General features: G+C 40.5%; 1 protein-coding gene across 3 annotated transcripts; it reads right to left on the reverse strand.

Annotated features, from left to right (window-relative positions):
* Positions 1-4,141: 4,141 nt before the first annotated feature.
* On the reverse strand, positions 4,142-17,683 carry mob3c (MOB kinase activator 3C). 3 transcript variants are annotated; one of them, XM_036522807.1, is made up of 4 exons: positions 17,345-17,683; positions 12,318-12,938; positions 10,886-11,088; positions 4,142-4,973 (listed from the first exon to the last, which is right to left on the reverse strand). In XM_036522807.1, exons 2-4 carry the CDS (start codon positions 12,733-12,735, stop codon positions 4,944-4,946), a joined length of 651 nt encoding a protein of 216 aa, XP_036378700.1. In that variant the 5' UTR covers positions 12,736-12,938; positions 17,345-17,683; the 3' UTR covers positions 4,142-4,943. The 3 variants fall into 3 exon arrangements, with proteins under 3 accessions (XP_036378700.1, XP_036378701.1, XP_036378702.1); XM_036522808.1 differs by having other exon boundaries at positions 12,318-12,941; XM_036522809.1 differs by lacking the exon at positions 4,142-4,973 and having other exon boundaries at positions 10,967-11,088; positions 12,322-12,938.
* Positions 17,684-18,214: the final 531 nt, after the last annotated feature.

An 18,214-nucleotide genomic window follows, 5' to 3' on the forward strand; every position in this document is an offset into this window, starting at 1 on the left:
GTGAGGAGGGGTGTAACATGACTACATTTGGGGAGATTGTAGACAAGTTGTGCAGCTGCATTCTGGATTAGTTGTCAGGGTTTTATGGCACAGGCAGGAGGACAAGCGAAGGAGTTACAGTAGTCCAGGCGTGAGTCCAGGCATGAGAGGATCAGGGCCTGAACAAGGAACTATGCAGAATACACAGTGAGGTAGGGGTGGATCCTTCAGACGTGATACAAAAAGAATCTTCACATCCGTCTGACTGCTGCAATATGCTGAAAGGAGAAGGACAGTTGGCTTTCAAGCATTACGCCAAGGCTTTTGACAGTGCTATTCATGAAAAAGTTTGTAGAGTTTAGGCTGAGGGAGAGGTCTTGAAACACAGGGGACCTGGATGTGATGTAAAGCATCTCAGTTTTATCCTGGTTAAGATTTGACGGTGATCCACCATCCACTCTGAAACATCCTTCAGACGAGCTGAGATGCACGCATAGATCTGTGTGACAGATGGCAGAAAAGAGAGGAAAAGTTGAGTGTCACCAGTATAGAAGTGGTCTGAAAAGCCACGGGAGGAGATGACAGATTCAAGAGATTGCATGTAAAGAGTCAAAATATGGCTTGAAATATGGCTGTCAAAATATGGCTTGTCAAAAAAGCGGTTTTGTTGCTCAGCTTACCTCTTGGGAAGAGTACATTGAGCCAAGTGGAGTTTAATTTGTTTAAGTACTAGACAGGGTATTATTTAATCTAAATACTGTTAGGTTGTGCTTTACGGAATGGACAGTCAGACGAATCAGATGAGACCGGTCTTGCAGAGATGAGCTTTATTCCCCAGGAGTCAAAGTTATACACACAAACAGCACCCACAAACTAAGTCTCCCTAGGCTCAGATGAGCTCTCACATAAATACCCAGGTTTGAGTTAAACCACATCTCAACAGCTGTTGATTGTATTTGGACATAGTGATATGAAAGAAAACTACACACATTGATATGGTGATGACCCTTTGGTCTACGGCAGCTCCTGTGGGCCATTTAGTCCGGACAGACTTTATAGCTCTGATTGTATTTGACATGACTTGCAAGAAGATAATTGAGTAAGAAATGAAAGGTTAAGTCAATAATAAAATGAATAAAAGACTAAATGGGTAGGAAAAATAGATCAGAATATAGACTTTTTCAATACATACTAAATCAGTAAGTTATGTACTTTTCTAACATTAATAAAGTTTTTATTTAAGGATTTTGAACAAAACAACACAAGTGTGACTGTCTTATCTAAGGAATACAACATAAGCACACCTTGAGAATGACTCACTGTTTTATTTTAATGACATAGACCAATCAAAAGAAAGAGTGAGTTTGAACATAAATAAAACAATGACCTCTGAAAAAGATCAAACTCAAATGACCTCTGCAACAATATTTGAGCAATGGTGTGCATAAGCTGCCCTGTGAAGGTAAGCAACACCTATGAATTTGGCAGAGCACACCCCCTAACAATGCATTCATGTTTGGTCACATGACTGATATTGTGTTTGGTTGCCTAGAAACAATGGGTGGCTCAGCTTGCCCATTGGCTCAACTAACCCCATTCTCCTCTACACATTGAAATGAAATTGACTTGAATACTTAATGGAATTGAACTGGAATTGACCCCAACAGTGGTTGTAATTAACTAGATAGCTAGACAGCTAACTATACTTGAAAAATGAAATAACTAAAATGAAAGCACTTTTATTCATCTCGAACTATCTCTAAATTGTATACAGTTGCACACATTCATACTACTATCTCACACAGCTAGAATTAGATTCTTGATATAAACAGGTTTCCAATCCCTAGCTAGCAAAGTAGTAACTTTCAGCATTGCCTTTGACAGTATTCAGTTAACAAACAGTAACATCTTTTATGTTGTCTTCAGAATGGAGGCAGGCCATCTGTAAATTGCCTCCTCAAAACTTGGAAATGGGCTTCCTCTATTAATTGCAACTTGGTTATGTTTTCAGTCATCACTCATTTTGATCTACTCTCCTGCTCAATGTTCAGGTGGTGGCATGTTGTGCATGCACATTACTCTGGAGTTCATAATCACCTGGGGCTGGAAAAGTAGCTGCGAATGTGTGCAAAATCATTTTATATGACTAGTTCTGGCAAGTTTCACTGCAGTCAGTGTGACTCTGTTTCAAGCAGCTATAGAGTGAACAGGCAATACTTTCCTGTTTTGTAATCACAATTTTTTTCAGTTATCTTAAAAAATTACACATTCTGTTACAGCACATATTTTTGATTAAGTACTCAAAAGTTTTGCATTGGATCTTTCCATGGCTCATTCACTGCCTTTTTGCTATGATTCCACAGAAAACAGCTATTCTTATTGGCAGGTTGAGCTACTGAAAGATTATTTTTTGGCTGTTGAATTCTCATAAAATTTGACGAATTGGTGCCTCACATGATGCAATCTAAACACAGGTACAATTTCAAAGCCAGCTGTTGTAAAGTGTATGAATCACTTGTAGTGATACAGTGCTCATACAACAAAGTCACTCAAGCATCTCAGTCATGACATGTCAATCATAAAATAACAATTTATCAAACAATTTATTGAAATAATTAATATCCAAAATCCTTTTTTTTTTAAATAAAGGTATAAATGGAGCAGTACGTTTCTTTTTATGTTCAGCATATGTGGCTGGCTGAGATGGTTTATATACTGAAAGCAGTATTAGCTGAAGTAGTGTGGTGTAGTTGAGCAGCAGTGTAGTGTATAGTATTGATAAGGAGCAGGACTTGTAACCCAAAGGTGGGTTATTTGTCAGATACAATACACCAGAATTGTCCACAGAAAGCAATTAACATTAATATTCATAGTTCAAACAGTTCTCTCTGTGAATGTGTTCAACTGTGAGAAAGCAGTATTAGTATTAGCACGGGTGATTATGTGAGTGCCTAGAGGGATCAGCAAGACAATGGAGGGAATCTCTTGAGAGACTGCAGGCCTGGTGCTGTTTTCAGGGCCTGCATGTCCTGCAGCAGTGTGAAACCCGCAGCTCTATGCATTATACGCTCAGGCTGTCTCATTGACAGTCTAAGGCCACCCCCCTCTTCATTGCCATGCATTCAATGAGTTATTAAAAGGATATTTTTTTTTTACCCCTGTTGTAAGGTAATCTGAACACCAAAGAAATGACTTTTTTTTTGTTTAACTGCCTAGCACTTCTCAAAGACAAACATTGAGTCTTTTTTTATTCCCCCCATTTTCTTCCTAACTTTCAAATTTCCAATTGCATATACACATATATATTTTACATTACTGCAAAATCCTCTACACTCACACAGGAGCTTCTGATGGGTACGTACAATCCTCCTGTACTCTCACGTGCACCCAATAGCAATATTTCACACTGCAAGTCCCACGGTGCACCACAGAAGAAACTCAGATATCACTGATACAGAACCTGAGCTTGAACACCTTCATCAGATAGGTTAGTTAGGAGCCCCCATTTCCAGTCTTATACATAACTGACTTGGCTTACTAAACAAATGTGCTGTCTAAGCCCCAATGCTTCAGTTCTCAGCTGTTCTCTTGATGTTTCTTTTGTGTATTTCTCATTATTTTTGCTCATCATTCGCGATTATCAAGAGACGGGGCAGACAGTTTTTGTGACATAACATTTCCGAAATCAGAATGCTATTGTGAGGGTGAGAGTGGCTCATCATGTGCCTCCCCTCCATCAGTCACCTCCTGTGGCTCTGTTTATGAAGATGTCACCAGAGGTTGTGGATGGAGGTTGACAAGCAGCTGTTCAGAAGGGCTTTGTGCAGCAGCCCAGGAAAATGGGCTCTGCAGCTTCTTAATAACCCTGTCCGAGAGAGAAAAAGCTCCAGGCAGGAATGAGGAAATGGTTTAGGGCTCTTTAGAGTTCCAAGCCAATTATATTGCCCTACAAGATGGAGAATGCAACAGAAACAAGATGGAGAACATTCAGTGACTGCAATGAACATGAGAAATGGGCCTACCCTATGGTACAGTTTTTGGTTATGTTATGTTTTGTTTTGTTGTTTGTTTTTCTTTTTGTTTTGTGAGTGTAAAAAACCATGAATTCACACAAAAACGTTAGTCAGAAAACAATATTTAATGAAACTTTTTACACCCTTCACATATCACACATTTTTATTGGTGCGCCTCATTTTGACACCAAAAGGGCTGAAACAACTTAGTAATATGGTACCTCTTCAGAATAAAATCATGTTGAGGGGCAGACTCCTAAACTACCACTCCTTTACCATTATAAAACAACCTTTACCAAATTAAAATAGTTTGGTCCACAAATGAAATTTAATCATGCGCAGAGACAAGTCCATGTGTCTGAAGTCAATATTTCACAGCTATTAATGTCAAGGCAGAGCCATCCTAGCAAACATCATAATTTCACTTCAGTCTGTCTGGCAAACTCAAGGCTTCACTGTCACACCAAAGCCTTCTCTCACTGAGGAAGTCATTACGGGTAACTGGCACAACACTATGGTATAAGCGGAAGCTACTTGCATCACCCTGGTTAGTCTATTTTCAGATTACTACCAGTAATCAATGGCTCAGAACATGGTCCCTACACGGAGCTACATGTCATTGGAATAAAATAAAACAACATTACAGATTTCACTGTGACATCAACACACATGCATAGATGATAGTAAATGAATACAAAAAGCATGCTTAGACAAACCAGTTACAGTATTAGTTACTATGCAATGCTGTTGCTGAGCCCCAACATAGCAAATTTAAGCACCAGTCTGACATGTGCAATCATTGCATTACAAAATGCAAATAGAATTGCCTCAGATCCATTCATATGGAGTCTTTTGGTTTTAAATGCTTGGGATTAAAGCTTCTGATCCATTGTCTCTACAGCAGCTCAGTGTGCGTTGTAGTGATGATAAGAACTCCATTTCCCAGGAGGTTTAGTTACAGATCCTCTCTGTCATTGCTCTCTGTGGGAAAAGAAAGGAAGTTGAGTTAGTTATACAGTAACATTGCCACATATGACACAAGATTAGTTAATCTTCCACCATGCACACCCCCACATCAAATGTGCTGTTCCTCTGAAATCTATCATTCTTCAACATACTCAAAATGAGTAACTGAGAGCAATTTAAGGGCTTTGTACATTTGTTGTTGCTCTGTTGGATTTGTGTCAAGATTACTTCTATTGTAGAAGTCATTTTTAATGATGTTTGTGTTCTGGATGGTACAATTGGTAACATGGACATGACACTGTGACTACAGTAAAAGCTGTGCCCCAAACCCTTCTGCCTGGGTAAACCCTCAGAAAAATAAACTTGTTCCCCACTGTTGCAAAGAAACAGGAATCCAGATGGAGATGTATTCTGAATGTATGCAAATGTGACACATTTCCCATGCCCAGCTAGACTGCAATTGTTTTTATGAGGTCATAACAAAAACCAAACTGGATACAAAAACCTCTAATACATCTCCAGTAAAACCAGTATGAACTTGGGAGGGGCATACTGTAGAGCTCATTTCCACAGACAGTAAGAAAGGGACAAAGCAGAATGTTAAGACGTTAAGTGTTAATGTTAAGTTTACAATTACCTGATATTACAGACTGTGATTATGACTAAGAGCGCTTTCATTTGCAAAATGGAGTTTAATAATCACCTAGTCACTGGGTGTTTGAATGCATTGACATTCAGAAGAAATCCTTCGGGGGAAAACGTTTCACCTACACATACTCAAGCATCCAAACATCACCTTATTTAACCCAGGATCAGGGAGCTGCCATAACAGGCCACTGGAGCTGAGAAATATAATGTGATGTACTGTGACTGAATGGTACAATAGGGTAACTAGGAACATCACTGGTTCAATGCATTGAGTGCTTCCATCTGTTCATACATTTTCACTGAGTAGAGGAGGCAGTATCAGAGAAAGATACAGCAAGATACATCAGATTGCACTTCTCGCCTGTAAATGGCACCAGTGTATCTGTCCCCTCACCTCTTAATATGTCATCAAGGTGCACAGGGGCACTTTATTGCTCCTAGAAATGGCTTGACAATAACATAGAGACACTCAAGTACCATTTAAGTGGCATCAAGGTAAGTTAGGTAGCAGCAGTCATACCCAGTCTTGTCTTCTTTGAGTACCCTTTGAGTATCCTTCCCAAAGTTCCCAAAAGTGCATACTATATATGTATCAGTGCACATTATTCTAAACTTATTACAGGTTCTGAAGTAATGCAAATTGGAAGACCATTTGGAAGAAACATAATGAACATTCTGTTGGAAAAACTTAATGGATGTTAAATATGTGTGACTTTAATTAGTACATTTAAAACTGACTTACAGGGTAAGGTGTACAGGAATACATATTGTCTAAAATAATTAATTTATTAACTACCAAAGAAGTTGAACTGTAGAAATATAGTCATATACTGTAAGGGACTGATTTACAACAAAATGACCACAATAAAAATTTGCACCAATGCTATTGTGTTTTAAATGTGCAATTTCACGCAGATTCAGTATGTTTTCTATTTCTCTAATTTTGTTCAGATTTTAATACATTGTCGGCAGTGCAACATTATCAAAGCTCACATTTGTATATCTATTGATATGAGTGGGTATAAAGAGGGATAATTAATTAATTCATTAATTAAGCAAGAATAGCCCTTGCTGCTGACAGACAGCTTTGAGTGAAGACCACTGTAATTACTCACCTCTGAAACCCCAGCTATCCACATGCCAATGTTATTTAAAAAAGCATACCTGTGACTTAAACAGCAGAAAGATTACTGGCAGATATGTGGCATGTCTTCCTAAAAACCAAATAGCCATTATCTGTTCTAAACATCATGTGTTCATTCTATCTGAGCTAATCTAAGGCCCTGAGATCACTGAGTGGAGCAGGATGCTCCTCTCCACTGATCTAGCAACATTATAAGAACTATTTTTAGGTCAGGGTTTCCTCTAGGATTTTTTCTTGCCGATCTGGTGTCCAGAAAGAATTTATTTTACCGGACAAATTTGAAACTTACCAGTCATGTTTCAATAACAGTCTATGTTACAAACACAAATATAATGTACACCTAGGTTGACGAAAGAATTACAATGACCTCAAATCAGTTTGACTATTTAATGAACAGTAACGATTAAGCAAAATGAACAGTAACGACTGAGAAATACCTCAACATTAGCTGCTAAAATGTAGGCCATTACAAAACATCTGTAATTTGTAACATCTGTAGCCTGTTTAAAAAAAAGGCTAGGCCTACATGGCATCAAATGTAGCCTATAGGCTACCAGGTAATATTTTATTTTCTCATTTTTTTCATTGTGGCAAAGTCCTCTGCTGCCAACTTGAAATCAAACGTGTCCAATGTGTCTTTGCAGCTTGCAATGTGCATAAGCCGCATCACTCTCTCCTCCTTCACATGACTTTGCAGCGCCGTCTTAATTTGATTCTGCAGAGAGAAGCCCCTCTCTGCTGCCATGCTTGACATGGGCAGAACACAGGCAATTTTAGCCAGTATAGCCCAGTCAGGGTACAGCTCGCTGAACTCATAAATAAGCACTTAAAACACAAATGTCCTGTTTAGGGATAGCCTTCGTTATAGCTATGTTTTGTATGAGCATTATTACCGGACATTTTGATGGGCATGTTTTTAATTTAAAGCCGGTAATTACCAGCTAACGGAAACCGTGTTTTAGGTATGTTCAAGGGACCATGCAACTTGAATATTATAGCTAAGTCTGATCAATAAACGTTCTTGTATCTGATCAACAAACCATTGTCAAGTGTATAATGGGTTTTGCAATTAGAGATTAGAGATATATCAAATACAGAACATGCTTTTGGACATCTGAAGATCTACTTTTCTACATGGGTTCAGATCTGGCCAAACGCTACAATTCAGTGAGACAAATCCTGAATTGACCCATGTAGGTTGACATGTGAAATAAAAGGCCAGTGGCAGTAATTTTCTGGTTTTTGTTTAAAACAGTGAATACCAGCAATCTAGAATGGAAAAAGTAGCAAAAACAGGTTCAGTGCAGAAAGAGTCAAGCAGGTTGAGTATAATAAAGCAACATTAATTTTTTGCAATACATAAGCTTGCAATGGTAATGAAGAAAAATGATACACAACAGTGGTGTTCTTAAAACACTTACATCTGTTGCAGTCTCTAAAATATCACATTTATACTGCTAGAGGAAGGTCAACGCGTTGCACTGGCAATAATTCCACTGACCTTGCAGCAGAAATGCCATAGAACTCCCAGGTGGAAAGAGACAATATAGCTTGCAGTTTTAGACGTTGTAGCCTTGAGGCTCCTGCATAGTCAATGCAGGTTTTTGCATTCGCAGAATGTTTTCTGATGTTACAATGCTGTTCACATATCACCTTGTGTTGCTGCATCATTCAAAGGGCAGGTGTGTGGGCCCACATTGAGGTACCCTAAATGCCAGTTCTGTCCTACCAATGAAGTTAGTTAAACTGGCCCTATTCTCTTACTCCAACCATTCTAAAATGGCTATCTTCCATAGGCTAGCATTTGAAAACTATTTGTTTCAAATATTATCATTATCATTCACCTATTAAGTATTTGTTGAAAGATAATGCTCTACATGGTCTGTCAGAGATTATGGGGAAAAAGCATATTCTTTGTTATTTTCTTGTTTTAGAATAACACAATAATAATATTAAAGACAGTTGTTATAACCATTGATGAGTCAAGAGGAATCAGGTCAGTGTGCCACTTCTTTTTGTTATTGACATTTTTGTCATACACCTGTGACTATACTGAGGTGACTATACACCAACCTAATAATGATAAGTGCAGAAGTTGCAGATTTATGGAGTGAGGCTTTGATACACATAGCAAATCAATACATATCCATTATCAATCAAACATTTTAAACTTTAGTATGGTTTGTATTCAGCCATACTTTGTGAGTCTGGATTCAGCATTTGATTGACATCTAAGAATACAGATTCAGTGCATCCCTATTTGCCAATCTCAGGATCACAAGCAGGAATCTGGTCATCATGCACTCAATGGTATAATGGCTGGCACTATGCCTTGTGTCAGTGCTCTGAGTTGGTTCTCCCATGACACACATCGTGACACCTAACTAGACTCTCTCCATTTATTCGGCCCCCTGCCAGAAAACACAGTGTTGGACGATTGCCTCTGCAGCCGTCAGAGAAAGGTCCACAGGCAGGTGGTATTCATTAGCTGCTGCCTGACAATTACAGACCTAATGTGCCCTCTCTTCACACCACTCCTACACTAAGGGGGCCTCTGAGTGCCCGCTCATCTTAATTACTCCAGCTTCTTGTCCTGACAGCTGATCATTTGCTCTGCCTGTTGAGCCATCACGATAGGTGCCCCTGCAATGTTGCCATTGTGTGCGACAATGTTACTGTAGTGTTACAGAAATATTTTCAGAGCATTAGGTCTTAGCAACAGCCACCTTGAGCAATGGAGATGGAGTACAAAGACAATTAAGGAGTGTTTGAGCATGTTTGGGGTGTGGTGATGCAGGCTGGTCCCTTTCAAGCATTACCAACAGGCGATACCAGCAGTCTGCTGACTAGGTACCAAGCTTGTGGATGGTTCTGGAGAGACAACCATGTAAGTAACAGACTGATTTTGGTCTACTCAATCTAGTCCCTACATGATCAGTGGTCCAGATCCACACATCGTACAGTTCTTTTGATACCCTCCTCTGTGGTATGGGTTTCAGCATTTGTGATGTTTAAAATGTTGCAGAGACGTGGGCTATACTGCACAACCGTCAAAGGTGGGTTAGCCTACAGACCATTTGAAATGTGGGTCCATCCAATGAAGAAGATGTGGCCCCACTGGCTGTTTTTACACTACATGAATAGCCTTAAGCTATGAATTGTGACAGCTCCGTAACTGCCGTCCTGACCAACCAGAATATATTCCTGTGTTTAAATATTCATGTACACAATGATGTTTTGCAGAGGGTTTCAAGCCCCAGTTAGATACATTTTATGTTGATACCATGAAGCAATGTGCAACTAAATATCAATGGGTATTATCGATGCTGACGATCTATCAGTTCAAACTTATTCACTTTGATTCTGAAAACTAGACCGCAACAAACATTTCCCAACATCAAATCCATATTTTTTATACCCTATTGAAATGTTCTCAATGACTGAAAAATTAAGACTATGCATTGATGTTCCTCAGTTTTATCAGTGTTGTCTCAAATCCTTTCTCTTTCAAATCAGAAAAAGGCATTTAAACTGGTCTGAGAGCGAGAGATGCTTCCTGTTGAGTCATTTTGATCAGGCTCTTGAATCATTCATGACATACTGTACCTTCTGAATGTTCCCGTCCTCTGCCCTGACCTGTAAACACAGGAGGGGTTCATGTTCTCCCCTTCCCACAACGCCCTTGTGTTACATAAATGTACTCGACCTATTTTAATCAGGGTGGAATCAGAGAGCTCTCTCAACTGATGCCTCCTGTGTGAGACCCCTTCGATATTCACTCATGACAAGGCATAAACAGAGATGAGAATTCACAAGGAGAGGCAGAGGTTCCCTTCCAACACACACACACACAATCCCTCATGTAATCCCTTATGTAAATATATCACTCAACATCTTTTTTTTTCACTCAGATGTTGAGCTTGATATCTTTGCTTGCACTGCCATGCAAAGGACTACTTATGGACCATGTCAACTAATCCTTCCAAATCAGGTTCCACTAGCATCTCGAGCTTGAAGTCTGTGCTAATGTTAACCCAGGAAGGACTATTTATGGACCATGTCAACTAATGATATAGTCCCTGTAGACTTTCTCCCCTTCCCCGCCAACTCAACACACATGCACCCCATCCCTCACCAGGGGCTCCAGCTCAGAGTGCTCGATGAGGCTGAACTCAGTGATGAAGTAGTAGTAGTGCTTGTAGCAGGTGTTGATGTGAGCTTCAGCTCCGATGCTGCAGATGCTGTCAAAGTGGTGGATGTAGACATGAACGAAGACGCGGAACAGGCGGCTCAAGATCTTCTTGCAGACTTGTTGGAAGTTCTTTGGGAAGGGAACACCTGAAAGGGTGAGGACAACTCTGTCACACTGGAGAAACATTGGTCTGCACCTCCATTAGCACTCACAACTCATACACAGAGCTGCACAGTACAGTGTGGTACATTGTTTGAACCCATTCAAGTAAGATTATGAGAAACTCATATTGTTTTAGATATAATTAGCTATATATGTCATATGGTTACATTTAGATTGGCAATATATAAAATATGATTTGCCATCATTTTGTTTCCATCATGTTGTTGCATGTTTGTTCCATCATGATGTGAGCTTTTCTCATTCAGACTGTTCACATGCAAGACCACTTCTGGGTTCTCAGTCAACTGAATACAAAAGACAGTGCCCCTGGATGGATTTTTTAATGAATTTCTTTTACTCCACTGGTGCTCAGTCTCTTTAAGAATCAAGATGACAGACAGCTCTGTTGTTTGAAATGAACAATATCACTAACTCATACAATTTGCTTAAAATGTCACCATCATTGCTTTATTAACCTGTGGTTAAACCCTGCTCTGAAATGCAGAGTTTAAGAGCAGCGGATGCTAACAGGGCTAACCTTCTCAAAATATTTCATATATTCAGCTTCTTGAATGCTGTAATCTGGTAATGTAACTAAATTAATCATACAAAGTAGTCAGTACAGATTTAATCAAGCGAGGTTTATTCCATTTAAATAGCTGAATTTTTTACCAGGACAACTGAAGTTAAATATCTTGGTTAAGAGTGCAACAACTGTGTGACTAATGACCTCCTCATCATCTGACACCTGTGAGAAAAACCTGTCGTGCAGGCTGGAGCTCCCAGTACGAAAGATGCACACTGACCTATTTCTCATAGCTGCAGACTGCAGCAGCCACATGTGTATAAAGTGATTTATTGCCACCTACAGGACTTCTTAAGAATGTGTAGGCCTACTCACAACCATTAGTTGTTGGATGGACCCTTCAGCAGTAAGGGTTAAAATAAAAAATCCCAACCTAAAGTAGGAGATTTAAGATTATTATTATTAAGATTAAGATTGTTATTATTATATTAAAATATACTGCATGTATTAAACACATTTAAATACTTCCATATTTGTATACGCATTTATGCATATAATGTAAACTACATATACATGTTTTCCAAAATACATTTCATAATATATTCCTTATATTTAGGGTTTGACATTTTAAAATGCTTAAATGACCTTCTCATAAGCGAGTTCATGAGGGAATAGACCCTCACCTACCTACTCGCGTGGGGAAGATGTCCTCGTTGTTGATGAGTGTCTCGATCCAATCCATCAGCAGGCTCATGTATTTGAGCGCGGGCAGCTTGGTGGGTTTCTTGTAGAGGTTCCCATCCTGCCAACGGTACTCATACCGCAAACCACCCGACATGATGGGGCAGCTGCGTTCAGTGCAGAACTCGCTGACCGTGCCATAGATCAAGTTGATGCGGTTGAAGAAGTCCACCACATGCACAGCAATCCAGTCATTGATGTTCTCCCCCTCCGGCAGCTGCACCACCTTGCGCAGGTCCAAGCCAGACTTCAGGGAGGCCTGGGCCTTCTTGTACAGTTCAAAGCGCTGGGTCCCTGGTTCAAATCGCTTCCGAGGCCGAAAGGTCTTGTCTTTGCTAAAGACTTGTCCGAGACACAGTGCCATTCTTTTTATAAGATGTGAAGGGAGGGGGTGAAGGGGGGCTTTTGCTGAATATGGGAAGCTTTATGAGCAAAATGGTTGGTTTCAGCTCTTGGAAAATAAGGTTGTCTCACAGTGAAGCAGTAGGTGGATCTGCCTCTAAGAAGTTCAAGCACTTCGGAATGAATTCTGTGCTGGAACGCCAAGCTGGGCAAGAAGACCAAAATCTGCTGGAATACAGGAAAACAATAAGGAAGTTCAGCAGCATTTCCCTCCATTTTGAAATGAGCTAATATACATGTAAATATTAGTGAGACAAGAATAGAGGTAATCAAGCAAAAGAGCTAAAAATGTTATAAAGCTGAGACTGGTGAAAACACAGAACTCAGATTAATTTCAGAAGAATTTTAATTTGAATTCAGAAGAGCACAGAGGAAACAAGGCACTGAAGATGCATTGCTTTCCTTCTTGTACTCCGGTGTCACCTCATTTCCATTTTTCTCCTACTAAACCCAATTAAAACTAGATCATGCTGTGAGGGGAAAGATTATTTGGAGTAAACAACACTGACATTCTAGCCAGCTCTGGGTCTCAGGTATCCATCTTCTCTTTTTTTCCTGTGCACTGCTGTCCCTGCTATACAGAGGCCTGCTTCCTCCAGATGTATTAGAAAAATAGATTCTTCAAACTACAGGAAACAGTGGAGAATTCTGGGAGCTCTCACATTCAGGACAAAGAGATAGGCCCAGGGGTTTGGCTGTGGCGACTTTTGAAAGGGAGGCAGTGATTGGTGCAATCAGCATGCACGTCCCTGCTCTAAAATTGCATCGCCCTGTCCAAAGAGGGAGCTGCTTCATTGCTACTATTTTTTGCATCTTGTTGTTTCCACAGACAGTTGTTACTACTTTGTCCCAAAAAACAGGGCTGAGTAATGACTTCACTGGGCCGAGCATTCGGCCTAGTCTGGTGAAAACCACACTGGCATCAGCACTCAAGCCTCTGCACCCTTGGCACTCCTCCCTATCTGATTTCCAGCTGTTCCCAAACCACTGGCCAGCTTTAATTTTTAAAAACCACATTCCTCATCCTCTGAATCATAGAATACTCTCCCCAACTCCACGTCTCTCTCCCCTTCTCAAAATCAGTTGGGATGTTATTCAATTTGTTTACACAATGGGGCTTATACGTCAGACAGGATTGGAGCCGATTACATTCTTCCTTGCCCTGTCGCATCAGACAGGATTCCAGGGCTGGGATTCTGTGAGCTTTTGTCACAGCTGCACACATCTGCAGCAGGGAGATAAGTAAAACCAGAGTCCATAGCTCCTCCTGCAACTTTGGGAAAAGACCCAGCAGCAGCCAGCACTTCTCAAGAATTTTCTCCACACCAAGCTAAAAGCTGGGATTTCTCCACAGCTTTAAATCTATGTTGCATTTTAGCGATGCCATCTATTTCGAGAAATACTTTAGCATGAGTGCATCTCTCTTCATTTTGTGAGTTCCTTGAAAGTGTTTGATGCATCAAGACATCTATTTCTGAGTAATTTTTTTATCTCACTTTTGTTGGAAGTGGCCTTATACTTGATGTAGTAACACTGATAGGAAATGGCACAGGCCTTTGAAGAATGGGTGCTGTATGTAGTGGGAGAATTGGTGAGATGCATCTGAAAATTCTTTGTTCAGCTATTTACAGGCTTTATTTGTGATGCTAGAGAGGACACAGAAAATGGTGACTGACAGCAAGATGGACAGTCCCTCCTCTCACTGTCTATCTCTTCAAATATTATAAACTCTCGATTTGTAAATGCAATTGATTGGTCAAATTATTTTTCACAATATCTGATTGATTGCAAACATTGAATGACACCTAAGTGCACACCTAAGACACATGGAGCTGGTCTGATTTAGGCCATAGTCAACAGCCAATGGATTAAACAACTGCAGAAATAATCACGCTCACAGCACACTCCTACCTGTCTGGTTTGAAATGGCAGTAAAATGGAAAAGATCAGTTGATACTGAAGTCTATTTGACTTTTAATGGCTATTTCACGTTTTTTATGAAAATTTAATAAAATAATGTGATCATGGCATGGGCTCAAAATTATGGAGTAAGAAAGGGACACTAAGGTAATAGACTAATCAATCCTTACTGTGTGCAAGTGATAAAAATACTAGCCTTTGCCATATATAGCATGATGCATAATTCTCTTAATGTCACAAGATCTAGAGTAAGACTGAGCCACCATTTCAGCTCTCCTCTACTTCATTCTGAAAATAGAACCAATGTGATGTCAAACTGAAATCAGATCAGTGGAGGCAGGTACAAGTAATTGAGTAAATTAAGAACATACTGCACATAACTAGGCTAATTCGAATACCAAAGGGAAATTGAGGTTTTAAGTTAATGCTAAGTGAGTGCAGGAAGCTACTCAGTGCACCGGCCAGAGAGTTTAGTATTTGGATCTCACTCCAGAGAGTGCAGCCGGCCACAGCAAAAGCCATGCACTCCAGTGCAGTGCTCACACCCCAAGGGAAATCAGCACAAAAACATTTAGTGCCTGCTCAGATAGAAATCAAAATTTTGGTGGCTTAATATCCATTGTTTAACCCACAGAGAGTTGCTATGCTAGAGCCATGCATCAGTTTGGCAATATCAACCTTCTCCCACCACTCTGTGTAACTGACAGGGGTAAACAAATACAGTATGTACATACATCTGCATGCATGCGCGCACACACACATGCAGTGACATGTCCTTACACTTGTACATATAATACACATATCCAAAAACAATTGCATTCAGAAAATAGTGCTTCATTAATTATAATAAGCAACACTAACAGTTGTATTGATATATTAAAGCCAATAGTGTCTCTGTCTGTTGTCCTTTGTGTCTGTTATAAAGGCAAACTGAAAGCAATGTTTTTTTTTCTTCAAATCATTCAAAAGACCATACATCATTCTTTTATATAAACAAAAGTAGTTATAGCACATAGTGAAAGATGAATCAGGAATGGAACAGCACTTCATGCACAATAATGTTGAGAAAATGCTATGGCAATGTTGATATCCCCTGCACCTGCAGTAATGGTGGTGGAGATGGAAGTATGCAACAGAGCTGAGATTTCCCTCACATACAGCAATTAGATCAATTTCAGCTGATGTTGTACCAAAACTCCCATGAACAGATGCAGACATTTTCCTCACTGACAGTATATTTGCCAGAGCGTCAAAAGATGGCTAGAATGCCATTGAGGTGAGCTGCAGCTCATTATCAGTATCACAGGCCAATAATTCTGGTGGGAGTGACAAAGTGTGTGGGGCATTATAGTGAATGACAGTTCTAAGGGAATGACAGTAATGTAGTGTAAACCTCAAATGGGACACTGCTGTTGTCGCCTTGACCAAGGTATTTCACCATACATGCTAAAAACCAACTACATCATTAGACATTATCCATCATTAGTGATGTACTATTGGTGTGTTTTAAGGAAATATTGAAGTCCAAAAATGATCACACTAATGGTTGGCTGGCTGTTTAAAACTATACAGAGAGCAGTGCCTACATCTGCGTGTGTGTCCTGCTCTCTGTTATACACAGCCACTCTTCGCACTTCCTGTCTTTGTCCTGCTACGGCTTGTGCCCTCTAGAGCACACAGGTCTGTTTGTCTCTCCGCTTCGATCCAACCCACGTTTGTATGACATCTACAAAGCACCGAGGCAAGCACTGACAGCGAGACATCTGGGCACAGGCTGGGAATCACACACAGATTGATCATTCAGAGTGATCATTGCAATGTCACACATCAGCCCATGGGTTAGGCTTCCTCTGATGAGGGGGGAGGGTTAATATGTTGGCCTTGACCAAAACAGTTGACGTCAAAAGGCAAAAGGAAAAAAGAAAAAAGTCACTGCTTTCCTTGCCCCTTGCGAACATCTGCTGGAAGGCCATGATGTACCCGTCTTGCTGGTCACCCTGATTTCATCATTTGCATGGTGCTTTAAACATGTTTCCTTGCCCCCCCAAATGAGTGTTGATATTTGATACACAGTATCTGGTCCCCTACAGAATGCTTCCCCATGTTCACCCCTCCATCATCCTTGCACCTAAAGGCCATCTTTGTTGTGTGGCCATCGAGCCAATGACCACGTCAAAAAAGAGGGCAGGAGCGATCAGGTTAAATCCTTCGGCATCAGGCTCCAGAAAATCCAATTTGCACCACTCCGATCAGAAGAATTTCCACAAGGTAAGGCTTTCCCATTTGTCCCACATGAAACAGGGTTATCTCAGCAACCCTCTGCCCACCTCAAAGTAACAGCCATAGAGAAAACAAAAGCAAAAGAAGGTAAGCTATAGTGCTGGAACTGCCACTACTCTTCTTATAATCTGTGTCGTCATGTTTCACCAGCTTCAGACTAGAACGTGTCTGGTCACGTTCAGGAGAAAGCGACCGATGGCAGTGGTATTTATGGAAATCCCAGGAATTTCCCGAAGCTGGGAACCAGTGCTGCTCACTTCAAACTCCATGATTTTTAAAGTAAAATGTTCATTTAAAAGGGGTGAAGAAATTAAACTGACACAAAGAAGAGGAGCTATCATAAGAGAAAGAGAAAAGTTTTCCTACAGTACCTGGCTCAAGTCCTACTGTGGAATGGCTTGGAATGCTGTTGAGAGTTGTGGGAAGGCCTGGGAGAATTCCACTGTCAGCTCCTCAACTTTCACTCGCGACTGACAGGAATCCAACAGGATCAGATCGGTCCCCTCCAGTTCCCCGTGGACACTCCCTCTTTACCAGCTGCCAGCAGTCCCTGAGGCTCTAACTTCACTCCACAGCACAAAAAAGCACAATGGAAAAAAAAAGTTGTTTGGCTTCTTTTTTTTCCTGTGAGTGATGTCACATCCTGATTTTGTCTGGCACACCCCTGCTGTCTGTGTGCATGTGTACGTGTGCGTACATGTGCATGTGCATGAGCATGTGTTTGGGAGAAGTGGAAGTAGAAAGAAGAGTTTCCTCTTTATGTGGGGATGGGATGGCTGTTTGGAGGAGGCTCCCTCCTCCCTCCTCCCAGTCCCGCCCCCTTAGATTGTCTCACATCCTTTGTAAATCAACCCACATCCTGTCTTTGGCTAGGCCGCGTCCTGACAGTCATTCAGGACACTGGCTAACAGAACAGGCACAGCACACTGCTCCTCACCAAACTTCACTCTGTTTAACAGGCCTGAGGCCTCTCACAAATACATCCATCTTTACAAATGGAGAAGGGAGTCATTCCTTTATAAACCTCAAGGCAACAGAATCAGACAATCAACAGAAAAATGCAATAGATATCTCTCATGAGAAACAAATTTATACATGAATCTGTGGCAATGCAACTTGTGGCAAATCTCTTTTCTGAGCCAAGTGAAATAAATTTGTGAATTTGCTACTACTACTACTGCATACAGTTTGTTACATGTAATTTTTTTATACATTTCTGTGTTTTATACATTTCTGTGTTA

The sequence above is a fragment of the Megalops cyprinoides genome, chromosome 2 (genome assembly GCF_013368585.1).
Source record: "Megalops cyprinoides isolate fMegCyp1 chromosome 2, fMegCyp1.pri, whole genome shotgun sequence".
NCBI classification, from domain to species: domain Eukaryota; kingdom Metazoa; phylum Chordata; class Actinopteri; order Elopiformes; family Megalopidae; genus Megalops; species Megalops cyprinoides.

Excerpts from the sequence above, each read along its gene's own strand:
- mob3c (XM_036522807.1), bottom strand. The coding sequence starts at position 12,735 with ATGGCACTGTGTCTCGGACAAGTCTTTAGCAAAGACAAGACCTTTCGG. Across the intron at positions 11,089-12,317 it reads CATCTTCCCCACGCGAGTAG|GTGTTCCCTTCCCAAAGAAC; the intron begins GTAGGTGAGGGT and ends TCACCCTTTCAG. Across the intron at positions 4,974-10,885 it reads ACTCTGAGCTGGAGCCCCTG|AGAGCAATGACAGAGAGGAT; the intron begins GTGAGGGATGGG and ends CTTTTCCCACAG.